Source organism: Haematobia irritans, chromosome 2, assembly GCF_050003625.1.
Source record: "Haematobia irritans isolate KBUSLIRL chromosome 2, ASM5000362v1, whole genome shotgun sequence".
NCBI classification, from domain to species: Eukaryota; Metazoa; Arthropoda; class Insecta; order Diptera; family Muscidae; genus Haematobia; species Haematobia irritans.
In genome coordinates, this window is record NC_134398.1 from 13,404,080 (window position 1) to 13,422,596 (window position 18,517).

An 18,517-nucleotide genomic window follows, 5' to 3' on the forward strand; every position below is an offset into this window, starting at 1 on the left:
ACAATGGACTGAATAGTCTAAGTGAGCCTGAATCTTAATCGGGCTGCCACCTTAACCTAACCTAACCTAACCTAACCTAATCTCATTTGAAAAAAAATATTTAATAGTCTGATGTTCAACCACCCTTCTAGGAAACGAACCATTGATATATTTTAAAGATACATACCTATAGGTATACAACTTATTCATCACGGTTATATGAAATGCCCACCCTATCTATAAACAAATAGTTTGATTATGTGATTGATAACCCCGATGTACAACTCTTCTGTTTTAGTTACGTTACATTATTTATTTTAACGTTATTTATAGATACCTGTATTTATAAAAAAGAACAAATTTTCATCATGTAAAAAAAAGAAAACGCAACAATTGGTAACAATCCGCTAGTAAAGTCTACTCTCAGATTGCTTGTGTTTCTCTCTCCAACCACAATAGAGTACGTGTGTCACCTTCTGCTCTAAGGATGGGGCCCAATGTTTCCCATACAAGACGATGATAGTCATTTAATAGCTTTATCTCTTCATCCAATAATAATTCTTTTTTAATCATTTTTGTTTGTTTGGGACATAATGTTATCGTCTTGAATGCTAGAGCACCACGACCGTTGAAATCATGTTTGACATTGGTGGCAGGAACTATTTGAACAATGTCCTCAATACGTATACCAAATTCGCCATCATGATAATAGCCTGGTTCATTGGAAATGAACATGTTTTCTTGCAGACCTGGATCATCAGGCATTACACGAATGCCCACACCTGAAAAAAAATTACAAATATTTAAGGTATATCGCAATAATATATTAACACATACATACCCATAGGACCTTCATGGACATTAAGAAAATGTCCCACTCCATGACCTGTTCCATGTCCATAATCCAATCCCACATCCCAAAGAGCTTTCCTTGCCAACGTATCTAGAACTTGTCCCTTAACCTTTTTGGGGAAAATTGTAGCACCCAGGCCCAATTGACCCTTTAGGACACGAGTGTAGGTTTCCTTTTGAAAATCAGTTGGTTCACCGAAATGCAATGTGCGTGTTACATCAGTGGTACCGTCCTTATATTGGGCACCAGAATCACAAAGATAAATTTCTTTATCTGTTATGGGACGATTAGTGGCTTCCTCTGGATGATAATGAATAACTGAAGCATTGGGACCCGATGAACTAATTGTGGTAAAACTTAATCCCATAAAATGTTCTTTCTTTGATCTAAATTCCTCCAATTTGGCAGCTCCCGATATTTCGTCGACATGCTGGTTGTTGGCTATCATTTGTTCTAGCCAAGCAAAATACTGACATAGAGCGGCTCCATCACGAATATGACAGTTAATGAATCCCTCTACTTCAATGTCATTCTTGATGGCTTTTGCTACAGCAATGGGTGTGATTTCCTGGTGACGCAATCTTTTCGGAATTAAGGCATTGAGGTAATAGCTTGAAGCTGGAGAAATCCAAATTTTACCATCACTCGATTTCTCAGCCAAACGAGTTAGTTCAGAACCTACATCGGCGTACTTGTGAATACTTATTAAGACTCCATTGCTGGACTGATGTTGGTTAAAATCTTTGGGCAGTTTGCTCGAATCGACAAAGAACATTAGTTCTTTGTGTGTGATTATCAAATATGAGAAAAATACTGGATTGTAATCAATATCGGAACCTCTCATATTTAGAAACCAAGCAATTTCATCCAATGCACTGACCACTAATGCTTGGACCTTCTTTTCGGTCATTTGTTTTTTGACATTTTCCCATTTGTCCGAAATGGTTTGTCCAGCAAACGTTGTGTCCAGTGTTATAATTTCATTTGAGGTTTGTTTCGGTTGTTCATCGCCCCAAACAATATCCACTAAGTTATCTTCAACGGGCACAAGGCTACAATCGGATCCTACGAGTTCCTTCTCAATTGGCTTCCAAAGACGATAGGAAAATAGTTTTGGATCAACACCTACCTTACTGCCCTTGGGAAGATTTGTAGCCAACCATGTCGCCAAACTAGGAGTTGTTGGTAATCCGTCCCTCATCAATTCCCAATTACAATCTAGTTGTTGAAGCGCCTGTTGATAATATCTTCCATCTGTCCATAACAATGCTTTATCTTCAGTTACGAGAGCAGTTCCAGCACTACCATCAAAACCGGTAACAAACGCTCTCCGTTCGTCATGTTTAGATATATATTCGGATTGATGTTCATCATCTGAAGGAATAATGTAAGCTGACAAAACTGACTGCTGACAATGGGTGGCCATAAGATGCCTAAGTTTCTTTAAAATCTCCGTTGTGTCTTTCATAATTATCCTCACTGTGGGGGTGATGGTGATACGTGTGTTATTAGCTTGTCCGATTGTTCGGTATTAATTGAATGATTTTATATGTACTTGCTACTACTACTCCTCCTCATCTAGGTCTTATCGCACTTCTTTATAAATGGAGATTGTATTTGTGTAGATATTGTTGTGGTTAAACTGGTAACTATCTGGGTATTGTAGGACTGTAAATCAAATGAAATTGCAATGTCACAACAACAACTCATTCCTTTATTCCCCCTCTATTAGAATGTTGCCAGTGATTGCCAAAAAAAAGATTGCCGGATCAGTTGCAAATTATCTTACCGGAAACATAACCTTTGACAATTGTTTGAATTCAACACCTATTCAAACGGAAAGTGCTGGTAATGAATTCGTTAAAGCGTCGGTGAGCACTTCGAGCAAAAGTTGCAAACCTATGTGCAAAAATTGAGCAAAAATTCAAAACCTATTATCTCAAACGAAAGTTTCGAAACTGTATTATCGATTGTTTATATATTAACCATAAGACACCCATGACAAAACTATCTTATTGACATGCAACAGGAAGTTTGCTATAATAATTGATAGCGTTATTAATATTGAAAGTGCACAATGGCTGGTACAAGAACTGGCCAATCTGACATAAAGAATAGCTGCGGACAACGATATTTCCGCTGCTCATAAGAAATCCATAGACGCTGCATACCAGGCTTCAAGTGAAAATGTTATACATATACAAATTGATCGTTGCCATTGCCATTAACATTTCTGTGAGGTGTTGTTCATTCCATAAGAAAACACTGTCGCCTCAAACAGGCTTTTTACTCCTTACTATACCTTTAGGTATAAATTTCTTATGTATTGCAAACATTTTGCTTGTGGTGCATATCGAGCTTTACATAAAAACTAAAAATCTAAAATCATTGGAAATCGAGTCGTTACCTTTCGTTAAGTTTTATTTGAAAAAAAAAAGAGAAAAAATCTTGCTGATTATCTACTTTAAAGTAAAATATTTATTTGAAATTGAATTCATTATTTCGGCCGTATTTGAAACCATTTTTTGAAAATATTTGATATGAAAATCATAAAACATTTTTGGAAGATTTCATTTATATCCATAACAGCCGAATTAATATGCATACATTTTAAAACTAATTCACTATATTCTAATACTGGAATACTATTGTAAAATTAATGCTATTAATTCTAATGGTAATTTATTTCATGAATAATATTACCAAGGTGAATTTCATTGTAGTGGTAGTAAGCAAGAGTTTGGTATATAATGGACAAGAGTTACAGTTTTGATTGATTGACAAACACACCTCGCCGACTAAATTATAGCCCTAAGACACTATTGACTAAATTGTTTTAGGTTGGATATTCAAATCCAAAACTTAGGACACCTGTAATTTTTATTAATATGTCTTAAGTTCTGTATTCACCTCTAGCGAGAGCTTTACTGCCCATTATAATTTCATATTTGCAAGCGAAAATTCAATGAGATGTCATTATCGACTTTATCCCATAATAATTACAGGTCAAACCTCTATTATCGGTATTTATTCTGGGTTCAAATCTCGATTACAATTTTGTCATGTGTTTGATGTTTTTTTTTCACAAATAGCCATATATATTTCATTAGCAGCAAAATGTTCACTAGTTTGATAGAGAACTTTATATTGAAGAAAAGGTTTGCATAATATTTGAACTGCTGAGCTTTTTTTCGTCCATCTGATTTAAAATCATAGTTTTGGTAATATTTTGCTGCATACATTTATTAATAACTAATGTTATATATTGTGAATAACTTAATATTAGTTCTATCTATTTTTTTCGTATAAAATTAATTGCGCTATTTGCCAGTAGTCATTTGGAAATATGCCAATTGAAATTAAAAAATTAAGTAAAATCATTTTAAAATAAATCTATTTTGAAATTGTATGAGTATAATCTCTTTGGCAATAAACCGTAAACTATCTATGTTGGACACTATTTGGAGCTGTTTTCAAATTTCAATTGATATGTTTTCAAATGATTTTTTTTTAAATTTGTTTGATTTAATTTGGATATAAAAATAGTTTTTATTATTTGTTGTATATTTTAAGCGCGAGGGAACTTTTCGTTTGTACTTGCTGCACAGTAAATAAAATATGTTTTGTCTCAATTTCTAATTTAGAGATCCTTACTGTTTTAAAATGTCATTACCATTTTGAAACAAACATTTTTTAGAGGTAGTGATAGTTCCAAAGTCATAAATATAAGCGAATTTCTCGTTTGACAATTTTGCCAAGTAGTTTATAGCAAAGAAATAATATTGGAGTAAACCCTTAAATTTATAAAAAGAAAATCCTAACGAAATTTTCCTGACATAAAGATCAGTATTCCTTACATCCGATATGCACCAATAATCAATTTTTTACCATATGTTCTTATGAAAAAAAATGTAAAAAACCAATTACATCATCTTAACGATATTTTCGCTAGCCTTTCTTATGGGTAACAGATTATTTTATTTATTTATTACAATTTTAGCAACTATAGTAAACATTAAAACACTAGCTACCAAGACTATCGGCTTAATATGTATCGTTGGAGATGCATAACGGGCAAATTTAGAAAGTAAAATTTGTAGACAATAAATCTGATAGGGAACTGCCACTACATACTACATATCCTTCATTTTAATGCAAAATGTGAGCAAGGAATATTTCACATATCCATAAATAAATCCATATGGTAGAATCATTGTATAATTCTATATTGGCTACATATGGTTTGCAATTTTCTATAGTATTTTGGCATTTGCGATATTAAGTTCATATATCGATGACTAATTCCTAGTAAGCTAAACCGACTAGATATTTTGAAGTCAAAACTTTGTTCAAAATAAATGCCAACCTCTAAAGATACTCTTATCAGTCACAAATATCTCAAATAGAATTTAAAAATTTGCCGGCTTAGCATTTGGAATAGATATTTTTCTCATGCGGTGTGTTTCTTTTTTTATATCTATAAGCATATTTTATTTGGCTTTACAAGAAATCCTTTTCAAAAATATATTGTTTTACAGATTGTTTTTTTTTCTTGTTGTATTTGTAGATAGAAGCAGTTTCTTTGCATACAAAATTCTTTTTAAAAAAGAGATATTTTCCGATAAACCTAAAACTAAATGCCCTATCTACGCATTAAAGTTTTTCATTCAGAAATTATATATGGAATGGATTTTTTTTTATTTTTGCTCTAAAAGAATATGTTAATTTTAGCCAGCAATTGAATTCAAAAGTCGTATTAGAGAAATTCTGAACTGGATCCATTATCTCAGGTTTACCGGAAAGTTCCTTATAATTAATGTGCAAATAAATACATATATAATAAATATTTGTTATAGCTAATTAATTTTAATAAAGACTTGTTTTCTTCATAATCCTTAGAAACTCATCCTGGTTAACCTCACCATCATTATCGAGATCAGCTTCATCAATCATTTCTCGTAATTCCTCATCCGTTAATGTTTCGCCAAGTTCTCTGGCAACTCTCTTGAGATTTTTAAACGATATTTTTCCCGTATCATCATCATCGAATAAACGAAAGGCCTTTAATATTTCCTCTTTACTGTCCTTTTCGGCCATTTTCATTGTCATTAAATGCAAAAAATCATTAAAACTTATTCGCCCATCTTTGCCGTCGATTTCAGCAATCATGCGTTTTATTTCCTCCTTTTTGGGTTCAAATCCTAAAGCTCTAATGGCTACCTTCAACTCTTTTACTTCTATGAATCCAGTACAATCCACGTCGAAGAGATCAAATGCCTCCTTGATGTCAGCTTTTTGGGCATCGGAAAGCTCAAATTTTGGTCCTGATTTCTTGCGTCCAGTGCCAGTTACCCCACTGACCGCTGTAGAAGCTTTAGCTGTAGGACGTTCCATGATGTTGTAGATGCTTTGTTTGCTTAGATATTCTGTGGTTAAACGGACAACTACTAAATCAACAATGAATACTTAGTTCTTTGTATATATATTTGTTGTCTTTGAAAACAATTTCACCTTTTTGTTGTTTGGTTACAAATTATAAATAATGGACGCGTTTGTTTATACTCTCTTGTTGTTATAGATAAAATAGTATCCTTGGTCACCTTTTCTTGCACTTCTTGTATTTATGTAATTACGTGTATGTATTCCTTAGGTGCACAGTACTGAATTTTAAGGAAGTTTGTTTTTTTCCGATACCAAGTGACAACTATTTCATAGATCTATACACCAACAAACAACTGAACACTTTGCTTTATTATATTATCTTCCAGAGATATGCAGCAAATTTTTTTATGCTTCTACTTATATTTTATCTTCGACTCCAATTATCCTTTTGCTCTGCCGCCATCTACCAACACCATATGGCAGTAGAGAACATATGCTGACACGGGTTGCCATACTTTATTGAAGAATCCCATCAAACTACCACATTTAAAAATTCCATGAATTCACAGAATACTTTCAAAGTCAATGAACACTATAATAACATCTTCTTGCTCTGGTGAGATTTGAACCTGTGCTCTATATTTGCTTAATCGTAAACATAGACGTAGTTTCAATATTAAGTTAATAACACAATCTGTTGAATTGACTTGTAGATGCGGAATGTTTAATGGCTACGCCAGGTTAAACACCTAGTCGGAGCGAAAAAGTGTAATTAAAGAAAATTGGTGAAAATAAAAAGAACTTCCCATGTATAACTTTAATGGTAATGCAAGGGGTCCCAAAACGGTGTACTAGCTTGTCGAATTTAACGCTACCCAAAAATTTCGCTAGCATAAGACCGGTATGCACATCTACTGAAAATGTTTGCCCATAAAAGGGTTGTTAACAGCATATGTTGGAGAGATGTCGACAACTAATGGCTGCAATCATTTAATTGTTTTTAAACGTTGTGCATGTAACAGTTTCACGAGGTCTGTAAAAAATTAACAATTTATTTGGAATAAATATTAATAATTTTTAATAGCGATAAGCGGGTTTACAATTTGTGTATACCACAAATGCATTACTACAGTACCTTTTCACCCTGGTCAGTACCGTAGTAGAATGATTTAGTACCTTTTGTGTTGACATTTTTAATGCGCTTTACAGACTATCAGTTACTTCGGACGGAATGTCGGGGTTTGTAAAGAATCTTAAGGGCATCTTATACAGTCGGATAAACCCTGCGACACAACACGTTGCGGCGACAAATCCGATTGTATAAGGTCGTCAGTGCTGCCGCTACTACTTCAATCGAAGTATTTTGCTTCATTTTCACAAAATTTACTTCGTCACTCCTTCTTCCAAAAATCTGCTTCACTTTTTGTTCTGCTTCAAATTTTTAAATTTTTGCTCATATTGCCTAATTGTTTTTCCTATTCCTTTAATTACGATGAACATAGCGGTATAAATCATTGAATTATTAACCGATGTGGACCAATTTTTGCATAGTTGTTAGAGACCATACACGTACACCATGTACCAAATTTCAGCCGGATCGGATGAAATTTGGTTCTCTTAGAGGCTCCGCAAGCCAAATCGGGGGATCAGTTTATTTGGGGGCTATATATAATTATGGAGCGTTGTGGACCAATTTTTGCATGGTTGTTAGAGATCATATGCTGAAACCATGTACCAAATTTCAGCTGGATCGGATGAAATTTGCTTCTCTTAGAGTCCCCGCAAGCCAAATTTGGGGGTCCGTTTATATGGGGGCTATACGTAAAAGTGGACCGATATGGCCCATTTGCAATACCATCCGACCTACATCAATAACAACTACTTGTGCCAAGTTTCAAGTCGATAGCTTCTTTCGTTCGGAAGTTAGCGTGATTTCAACAGACGGACGGACGGACGGAAACGCTCAGATCGACTCAGAATTTCACCACAACCCAGAATATATATACTTTATGGGGTCTTAGAGCAATATTTCGATGTGTTCGATGTGTGACAAAGTTAATATACCCCCATCCTATAGTGGAGGGTACAATAAAATGAATTCTATTGTTTTGTTTTCGAAAATATATGCTACTTCAATTTTATTCAATCTACTCCACTTTTTTCCAAAATCTACTTCACCCAGTTTTTCACTAGCGGCAGCACTGAAGGTCGTGTTCGGCTGTCGCGGGGACGTGTTGGCATAAAATCAAAACAACTTTGATTTTTTCTGGTTGGGTGGTACAAATCATTGAGTGTAAGGGGATGTTCGACAAACATCAAAGACAAATTTATTTTTACATTAAAAACAGGCATTTCTGCAATGAAATTAATGATGGATCGCCAATTCTGGTTGAAAATTAAAGAAATATATAAATCTAAAACAGTATTGTGGCAAAAACGTGGAAAATATCCACTTCCAATCAATGGGAAACCAGGCGACAAGTATTTTAAATTCATCAAGTAATTTGTAATATATTAAATGTGGATTACTTCAGGAATCATTGTTTTGACACATATACCAGGATTTTTTATTATTTTCTTCCATTTTTTCAGTAAAAAATGGTTTCACCCATAAATCTTCGTACAACTTCATTGTTTGTTTATGCTTCTTCTTATTTTTTCATGTTGTCATCACATTTGTTCGTGCAGTGTAAGGGCAAAACTTGAACGAACACACAACAAATAGACGAACCTCTGTCGGAGTGTTTATCCGACCGTCTAATGCGCTTTACAGACTATCAGTTATTCCGGACGACAGTGCTCGTGTCGAACATATCCCATATATTGTGCACATTATAAGTTCAGTCCGAAGGCATAATCGATACTGCTGCATGTTTATGGGATCGATAACACATTTACCGACTATGTAGTCATCGCCGACAAGTCGTATCGATTTGACACATTGTAAGATTCTTTACAAACACCGACATTCCGTCCGGAATAACTGATAGTCTGTAAAGCGCATAAGGTCCGCTTTACAGTGTGTCGGATCGATACGACTTGTCGGCGATGACTAAATAATCGGTAAATGTGTTATCGATCCCATAAATATGCAGCAGTATCGATTATGTTTTCGGACTTAACTTATAATGTGCACAATATATGGGATATGTTCGACACGAGCACTGTCGTCTGGAATAACTGATAGTCTGTAAAGGGCATAAGCCGATATCAGATTTATGGTACACTAGTTTTGACAAGTCTTTTATAAATTTGGCAAAACAGACAAGTTCATGCGGGAAGAAAATCTCGATTTTGTAAAAGCCATAGTCAAAAACACGATTTTATTGATTTTCAATAATGTTTTAGTCGAAAAAAGCATGTGCTTCTATATTACGCTTCCACACGAATACTTTCTAGATCAGAAGTTATCGATCGCGTACTAAAATAATGCGAACCATTAAGGGCACCTTATACGGTCGGATAAACCCTGCGACACAACACGTTGCGGCGACAAATCCGATAGTATAAGGTCGTGTTCGGCTGTCGCGGGAACGTGTTGGCATAAAATCAAAACAACTTTGATTTTTTCTGGTTGGGTGGTAAAAATTATTGAGTGTAAGGGGATGTTCGACAAACATTATCAAAGACAAATTTATTTTTACATTAAAAACATGCATTTCTGCAATGAAATTAATGATGGATCGCCAATACTGGTTGAAAATTAAAGAAATATATAAATCTAAACCAGTATTGTGGCAAAAACGTGGAAAAATTCCATTTCCAATCAATGGAAAACCAGGCGACAAGTATTTGGAAATTCATCACGTAATTTAATAATATATTATATGTGGATTACTTCAGGAATCATTGTTTTGACACATATACCAGGATTTTTTTTATTATTTTCTTCCATTTTTTCAGTAAAAAATGGTTTCACCCATAAATCTTCGTACAACTTCATTGTTTGTTTATACTTCTTCTTATTTTTTCATGTTGTCATCACATTTGTTCGTGCAGTGTAATTGCAAAACTTGAACGAACACACAACAAATAGACGAACCTCTGTCGGAGTGTTTATCCGACCGTCTAAGGTCCGCTTTACAGTCACGGTCGAAACTTGAGACAAAAATAATCTACCAATATTTGGAGCAAATCTTACCAAAAACTACAAAACAAAAATATTTTGCAAAAATGTTGTCAAAATTTTATTTCCATAGAATATTTTATCAAAATTTTATTTCTGTTGAAAATTTTGTCATAATTTTGTTAAAATTTTGATTTCTATAGAAAATTTTATGAAAATTGTATATCTATAGAAAATTTTGTCAACATTTTATTTCTAAAGAAAATCTTCTCAAAAATTTAATTTTTATAGAAAATTTTGTGAAAATTTTATCTTTTATAGAAAATTTTGTCAAAATTTTATTTCAATAGAAAATTTTGTGAAAATTTTGATTTCTATAGAAAATTTTGTAAAAATTGTATTTCTATAGAAAATTTTGTCAAAATTTTATTTCTACTGAAAATTTTGTCAGAATGTTATGTCTATAGAAAATTTGTCAAAATTTTATTTCTATAGAAAATTTTGTCAATATTTTATGTCTATAGAAAATTTTGTGAAAATTTTTTCTTTTATAGAAAATTTTGTCAAAAATTTATTTCAATAGAAAATTTTGTGAAAATTTTTTTTATAGAAAATTTTGTTAAAATTTTACTTTTCATAGAAAATTTTGTAAAAATTTTATTTCTATAGAAAATTTTGTCAAAATTTTATGTCTATAGAAAATTTGTCAAAATATTATTTCTGCAGAAAATATTTTCGATATTTTTTTCTACCCAAAATTTTGTCAAAAATTTATTTATATTTATCTACAGAAAATTAGTTTGCAAAAATGTTGACAAAATTTTATATCTATAGAATATTTTGTCAAAATTTTATTTCTGTTGAAAATTTTGTCAAAATTTTGATTTCTATAGAAAATTTTGTTAAAATTTTGATTTCTATACAAAATTTTATGAAAATTTTGTCAACATTTTATTTCTAAAGAAAATCTTGTCAATATTTTATGTCTATAGAAAATTTTGTGAAAATTTTTTCTTTTATAGAAAATTTTGTCAAAAATTTATTTTTTATAGAAAATTTTGTCAAAATTTTATTTCTGTAGAAAATTTTGATTTCTAGAAAATTTTGTAAAAATTTTACTTCTATAAAAAATTTTTTTAAATTTTAGTTCTAAAGAATATTTTGTCAATATTTTATGTCTATAGAAAAATTTGTCAAAATTTTATATAGAATATTTTATCAAAATTTTATTTCTACCGAAAATTTTGACAAAATTTTATTTCTATAGAAAATTTAATCAAAATTTTATTTCTATAGAAAATTCTGTCAAAATTTTATATCTATAGAAAATTTTGTCAAAATTTTATATCTATAGAAAATTTTGTCAAAATTTTATATATATAGAAAATTTTGTCAAAATTTTATTTCTATAGAAATTTTTGTCAAAATTTTATTTCTATAGAAAATTTGGAAAAATGTTATTTCAATAGAAAATTTTGTCAAAAAATCATATCTAAAGAAAGTTTTGTCAAAATATTATTTCTGCAGAAAATATTTTCGAATTTTTTTTCTACACAAAATTTAGTCAAAAATTTATTTTTATTTATCTACAGAAAATTTATGAAATACCATGAATTCTACCAATCTACCACACTGTGATTACAATACTACTGTAGGTTTTGTAAGCGGATATAAAACTAAAAAAAAATATTTAAATTTGAGAAGTTGACAAACAGAATTCGGTCTAAAAGTGCTCTTGACAATAACCTTCTAATGGAGTTTTTGTTGAAATTTAGTGAAAAGTACTTTTTCGCTCAAAAAATACCTTTTTTGTACTTTCTTAAAAATTGTATTTTTCATCCCTGGTATATACTATATTTTTCTCTACTCTCTACACAAACCATTTTTTATCGGAAACTTAAATAGTTTTTTTTTCTACGGCAAAATTCGCAAGAGGTACATACAGGCCTTTAAACAGCAATGCATTTCTTATGGAAAGGATAATTTTCGCAGGTGGTGCATACCGGCCTCTATGGGAAGGACAATTTTAGCAGGAAGTGCGTACTCGCCATTAAAATCAACAATGGTCATGGTTACTTTTTTTACTATATTAGTTTTTTACTATACTATTTTACGGAAAGAAATTTTTTTGAATTGATAATTAAATCCCGAGCAATATTGGTATTTTTGTACTTGAAATTTCGTTTTTCCGTACCCTTAGAAAAAATGCATCGAAAATTTCGAAAGCCGATTTCACTTTACTTTCGTTCATAATAAATAGTTGATTTTATTTTAATTAGTTTTTGTTTACTTTAATGACATAAATTAAAAACGAGAAAAAAAAGTTTTATACAAATGAATTACACAATTTTACTAAATGCGAAAATAGTTCATATTTTTCTAAAATTAGTAAATTTTACTAAAATTGTTCCTGCTTTGATTTTCGTATAGCGCTAAAGACATTTTACCCATTTAAAGTTGTTTTCCTTCAATATATGAAATTTTCTTATACAACAAAAGAAATGTATTTTTTAAATAATTTTTTTCAATTTGACAAAAATTATTAACTTATTAATTGTTGCAATTAGTAAAAAAATTTTGATTAAAATTTTTTAAAATAAACATAATTTTTTATGGTGGGTTTACGTTTTTTTTTATACCCACCACCATAGAATGGTGACGGGGGTATAATAAGTTTGTCATTCCGTTTGTAACGCATCGAAATATCGATTTCCGACTATATAAAGTATATATATTCTTGATCAGGGAGAAATTCTAAGACGATATAACGATGTCCGTCTGTCCGTCTGTCTGTCTGTCTGTCTGTCTGTCTGTCTGTCTGTTGTAATCACGCTACAGTCTTCAATAATGAAGCAATCGTGCTGAAATTTTGCACAAACTCGTCTTTTGTCTGCAGGCAGGTCAAGTTCGAAGATGGGCTGTATCGGTCCAGGTTTTGATATAGTCCCCATATAAACCGACCTCCCGATTTGGGGTCTTGGGCTTATAGAAACCGTAGTTTTTATCCAATTTGCCTGAAATTTGAAATCTGGAGGTATTTTGTGACCGTAAAGAGGTGTGCCAAAAATGGTGAGTATCGGTCCACGTTTTGGCATAGCCCCCATATAGACCGATCTCCCGATTTTACTTCTTGGGCTTATAGAAACCGCAGTTTTTATTCAATTTACCTGAAATTGGAAATCTAGAGGTATTGTAGGACCACATATACGTGTGCCAAAAATTGTGAGTATCGGTCCATATTTTGGTATAGCCCCCATATAAACCAATCTCCCGATTTTACTTCTTGGGCTTATAGAAACCGCAGTTTTTATTCAATTTACCTGAAAATGGAAATCTAGAGGTATTGTAGGACCACAAATACGTGTGCCAAAAATTATGAGTATCGGTCCATATTTTGGTATAGCCCCCATAAAGACCCATCTCCCGATTTTACTTCTTTGGCTTATAGAAATCGCAGTTTTTATTCAATTTACCGGAAATTGGAAATCTAGAGGTATTGTAGGACCACAAATACGTGTGCCAAAAATTGTGAGTATCGGTCCATGTTTTGGTATGTTCCCCATATAAAACGACCTCCAGATTTGGGGTCTTGGGCTTCTAGAAACCTTATTTTTTATCCAATTTGTCTGAAATTGGAAATCTAGAGGTATTTTAGGACCATAAAGAAGTGTGCCGAAAATGGTGAGGATCGGTCCCTATTTTGGTATAGCCCCCATATAGACCGATTTCCCGATTTTACTTATTGGGCTTCTAGAATCCGAAGTTTTTATCCTATTTGCCTGAAATTGGAAATCTAGAGGTATTTTCGGGTCATAAAGAGGTGTGCCGAAAACGGTGAGTATCGGTCCATATTTTAGTATAGCCCCCATAAGAACGATCTCCCGATTTAACTCCTTGGGTTTCTAGAAACCGTAGTTTTTATCTGATTTGCCTGAAATTGTAAATATTCTGGTATTTTAGGCTCACAAAAACGTGTATCGGATTAGGTTTTTATTGGTCCATTTGGTAATGCCTCCATATAGACCGACTTCACTTCTTGAGGGTGTAGAAGGCGCACTGATGATGAAAATTGCTTGAAACTCAATGTAAAATTTCCAGATTTTACTTCTACAGATTTAAGATTTCAAATCAAGACGTTATTTTATAATTTTCTTGCACACTTACAAGAAATGTTAATGATTCCTCTAAAACTCAAACAAAAACTGTTCTTATAAATCCAGAATCTGATATAGACCTCATGGATGAAATCTTTAAATTTATCTTCGGGAAGTGTCCTCAAGTCCTCAAGCCCTCCTGAAATTTCAAAGGAAACCCTAATATTTGGTTCATGGTGGTGGGTATTTAAGATTCGGCCCGGCCGAACTTACTGCTGTATATACTTGTTTTGTTTGGTTTGGTGTAGTACCGATCTTGATTTTTATTAAGTGTTTTTAATACTGAAGTTTTTTGCATTTTTGTCACTAAAATACTTATATTTTAAACCAATAAAAAATTATTAATTAACAACAAAACATATTTTCTAATAAAAAATATTACTTTAATTTCTTCCTTTATTGAATGCTTGAATGTCCGCTATTTATTTAAATAGGAAGCTAGTTCACACACACACCCATACTTCCACTACGTAGTGGAAGTATTTCCCATGCCAAATCACCTAATATTATGACATTTAATTTAAGCCCATATGAATGTAATCCTTAAAGCTGACCGCCAAACACAATTATAATATAACGGTATAAATAAATTACATTTAATGTAATAAGCAAACAATAAAAAAAGATAAAAACAAAATCATCAAATAAACACATAACGGATAATTTGAATATAAAATCAAGTCACTTGAATGAATAAGTCTTATCGCATCCACATTTAGAGGCTTGAGGCTATGTGATATGTACATTTCATTACCTTATGGGCTATAACCCACTAACTTTGGACAAACTTGAATACTGTTCATTTTAAATGAGATGATGGGAAGAGGAGTAAAAATCTGGACAATCAAAAATACCCTACACCATTCATGATATATGGATGTTGGAAGTCATTGTAAAAAATTGTTTTTATTTATTAACATTTTAAAAACAATAACAAATACAAAGACTATCTATCGGCTTATAAAAAATATACACTGAAAAAACAGTGAACCAACCATGAACAAAAATTTTGGTTAATTTTAGAAAATTTTAATTATTTTTAGAAAATTGTAACTAAACAGTATTACAAACAGCGTTGCCATAATGAATTTTTATTTTGGACCAAGATTTTTCCAAAATTGAACCAAAATTCCTACCTGCGGACCATTTTTCCAAATTAAATTAATATCATTTACAAGTTAAAATTTTGTTAAATTTTCATTTCTATAGAAAATTTAGTCAAAATTTTATTTCTATATAAAATTTTGTCAATATTTTATTTCTGTAGAAAACTTTGTTAAAATTTTAGTTCATTAGATAATTTTGTTCAAATTTTATTCCTATAGAAAATTTTGTCAAACTTCTATTTCTATAGAAAGTCAAAATTTTATTAGAAAATTTTGTCCAAATTTTATTTCTATAGAAAATTTTGTCCAAATTTTATTTCTATAGAAAATTTTGTCAAAATTTCATTTCTATAGAAAATTTAGCCAAAATTTTATTTCTATAGAAAATTTTGCCAAAATTTTATTTCTATGGAAAATTTTGTCAAAATTTAATTTCTATAGAAAATTTAGCCAAAATTGTATTTCTATAAAAAAAATTTATTTCCATAGAATTTTGTCACAATTTTACTTCCATAGAAAATTTTGTCAAATTTTCATTTCTATAGAAAATTTAGTCAAAATTTTATTTCTATAGAAAATTTTGTCAACATTTTATTTCTGTAGAAAACTTTGTTAAAATTTTAGTTCATTAGAAAATTTTGTCCAAATTTAGCCAAAATTGTATTTCTATAGAACATTTTGTCAATATTTGATTTTTATAGAAAATTTGTCAAACTATTATTTCTGTTATTATTTTATTCTATATATATTTTATTTCTATAGAAAATTTTGTTAAAATTTCATTTCTTAGAAAATTTAGCCAAAATTTTATTGCTATAAAAAAAATTATTTTTATAGAACATTTTGTCACAATTTTACTTCCATAGAAAATTTAGCCAAAATTTTATTTCTATAGAAAATTTTGTTAAAATTTCATTTCTATAGAAAATTTAGCCAAAATTTTATTTCTATGGAAAATTTTGCCAAAATTTTATTTCTATAGAAAATTTTGTCAAAATTTTATTTCTGTAGAAAACTTTGTTAAAAGTTTAGTTCATTAGAAAATTTTGTCCAAATTTTATTTCTATAGAAAATTTAGCCAAAATTGTATTTCTATAGAACATTTTGTCAATATTTGATTTCTATAGAAAATTTGTCAAAGTTTTATTTCTATAGAAAGTTATTGCAAAATTTTAATTCTGTATAAAATTTTTACAAAATTTTCTTCCTGTACAAATTTTTTTTAAGTTTATTTCTGTACAAAATGTTATTTCTATACAAGTTTTTGTCAAAATTTTATTTCTATTGTTAAGATTTTATTTTATTATATTATATTGTTAAATTTTTTTTCTATACAAATTTTTGTCAACATTTTATTTCTACAGAAAATTTTGAAAAACATACCGATTCGACGAAATTGGACCAAAATCAACCTAATTCCATTATGTCCGACCATCGGACCAAATTTAAAAATTAATCAGTTTTTTGGCCAATTTTGGCCCGATCGGTCCAAAATGGCAACCATGATACAAACCCTGACATCACGCCGATATTACAAAACTAGGTAAATATTTTTCGGCAATTTAAAGAAAATTTATTATGTCTAATAATTATTTTTTTCACATGTTAAAGAAACAAATTTAGCTTGAAGGAAAAAGTTGGAGTTCAAAATTGCAAGAATGTCTTTAGTGCAATACGATTTAAAAAATAATTAATTATTTTGTGAGAAGTACGAATTTAGTAATTCTTTATGCTTTATTTGTGTATACTTTTTCCCGTTTTTAGTTCATTTAACTAACGTACGCAAAAAATTATTAGAGTAAAAGAAACTTTCTGTAAACATACATCCAGAGAAGGAATGTGATCACCTCAAACATGTTGTAAGAGCAAAATGTTATTTTTTGGTGGTGACCATGTAACATGGTGGTAGCAACCATGTTATTTTCTCGGAAAGTATGCATCTGATTTCGGCAAGCAGGTTATGTTTGAAACATGTTTGAGATGATCATATTCCTTCTCTACGTGTAATAATTCCATGAACTATAATAAAGTTAAATGGGCTTTACTGAAATAGAGGGTTCACTTTTTTTGAGTGTATACATGTTCAACTCTAGATGGGAAATAATTTAAAACAAAAATGTTAATAAATTAAAAAAGTGACTAACCAATAGTTTATTTATTGACATCACTAGATTTATAGATTTTTAATTATCTTAAGATTCATATAGATGAATTAGGACAATCATTGTAAAATTTTCATTAAATATATATGACGAAATAAAAATTTGATCATTTAAGATTTACTTAAAATTTTAAAAAATAATATAAATTAATTCAAATTAAATTAAAACATATCAAATGAAAGTTACTTTAATCACACAAAAAAATTTTTTTTTAAATAATTGAAACATGATGCGAAAGGATGATATTTTTTGTCAAATTTAAAAAAAAAAAAAAACTATTAAAAATATAATTTTTTCTGTTATTTAAGAAAATTTCATATTTTGAAAGAAAAAATTTAAGTTAAAAAGACATACACAATTTAAATAAATTTACTCATTAAAAAAAATATGAACTATTTTATGCAAATTTAAAATTTAGCAAATTGTGTAAATTTTTTCTCATTTTTAATTCATATTGTTCAATAAAATAAATTATTTAAAGAATCAAATATGTTTGATATTTGAAAAATTTAACTAATTTACATGAACTAAAATAAATTTTAAATCGGCTATAGAAATTTTCGTTGACTTTTTTTCTGAGGGTTAAATTAGTTAATAATTAAATTAATATATAAAATTTAAATTAAAAAAAAAAATATTTTTCATGTTAGCCTGATACTGAAAACAGGCGATTAACGTCCATATGCATGATATATTAATTTAAGAATTAATTGAACATTAAAAAATATATATTTAAAACTTATTTAAATACCTTTAAATTGAACTTTCGTTTGGTTAAATTAAATTAATTATTCAATCAATCAAATTTCATTTTC

At 30.2% G+C, this 18,517-nt stretch overlaps 2 protein-coding genes across 3 annotated transcripts; both read right to left on the reverse strand.

Moving 5' to 3' along the window:
* Positions 1–266: 266 nt before the first annotated feature.
* On the reverse strand, positions 267–2,524 carry ApepP (Aminopeptidase P). Its single transcript, XM_075293395.1, has 3 exons — positions 2,388–2,524; positions 821–2,311; positions 267–761 (listed from the first exon to the last, which is right to left on the reverse strand). Coding segments are annotated over exons 1-3 (1,851 nt in total). The 5' UTR covers positions 2,389–2,524; the 3' UTR covers positions 267–402.
* Positions 2,525–4,755: 2,231 nt separating this feature from the next.
* LOC142223507 (centrin-1-like) lies at positions 4,756–6,693 on the reverse strand. Of its 2 annotated transcripts, none has more exons than XM_075293396.1 (2): positions 6,344–6,693; positions 4,756–6,276 (listed from the first exon to the last, which is right to left on the reverse strand). In XM_075293396.1, the coding sequence occupies exon 2, from the start codon at positions 6,224–6,226 to the stop codon at positions 5,699–5,701; it is 528 nt and encodes a 175-aa protein (XP_075149511.1). In that variant the 5' UTR covers positions 6,227–6,276; positions 6,344–6,693; the 3' UTR covers positions 4,756–5,698. The 2 variants fall into 2 exon arrangements, with proteins under 2 accessions (XP_075149511.1, XP_075149512.1); XM_075293397.1 differs by having other exon boundaries at positions 4,756–6,279.
* Positions 6,694–18,517: the final 11,824 nt, after the last annotated feature.

Bases quoted from the DNA above. Each gene is read 5' to 3' on its own strand.
- ApepP (XM_075293395.1), bottom strand. The intron at 762-820 runs GTATGTATGTGT...ATTTTTTTTCAG, and splicing joins TGTCCATGAAGGTCCTATGG to GTGTGGGCATTCGTGTAATG.
- LOC142223507 (XM_075293396.1), bottom strand. From the start codon at position 6,226: ATGGAACGTCCTACAGCTAAAGCTTCTACAGCGGTCAGTGGGGTAACT.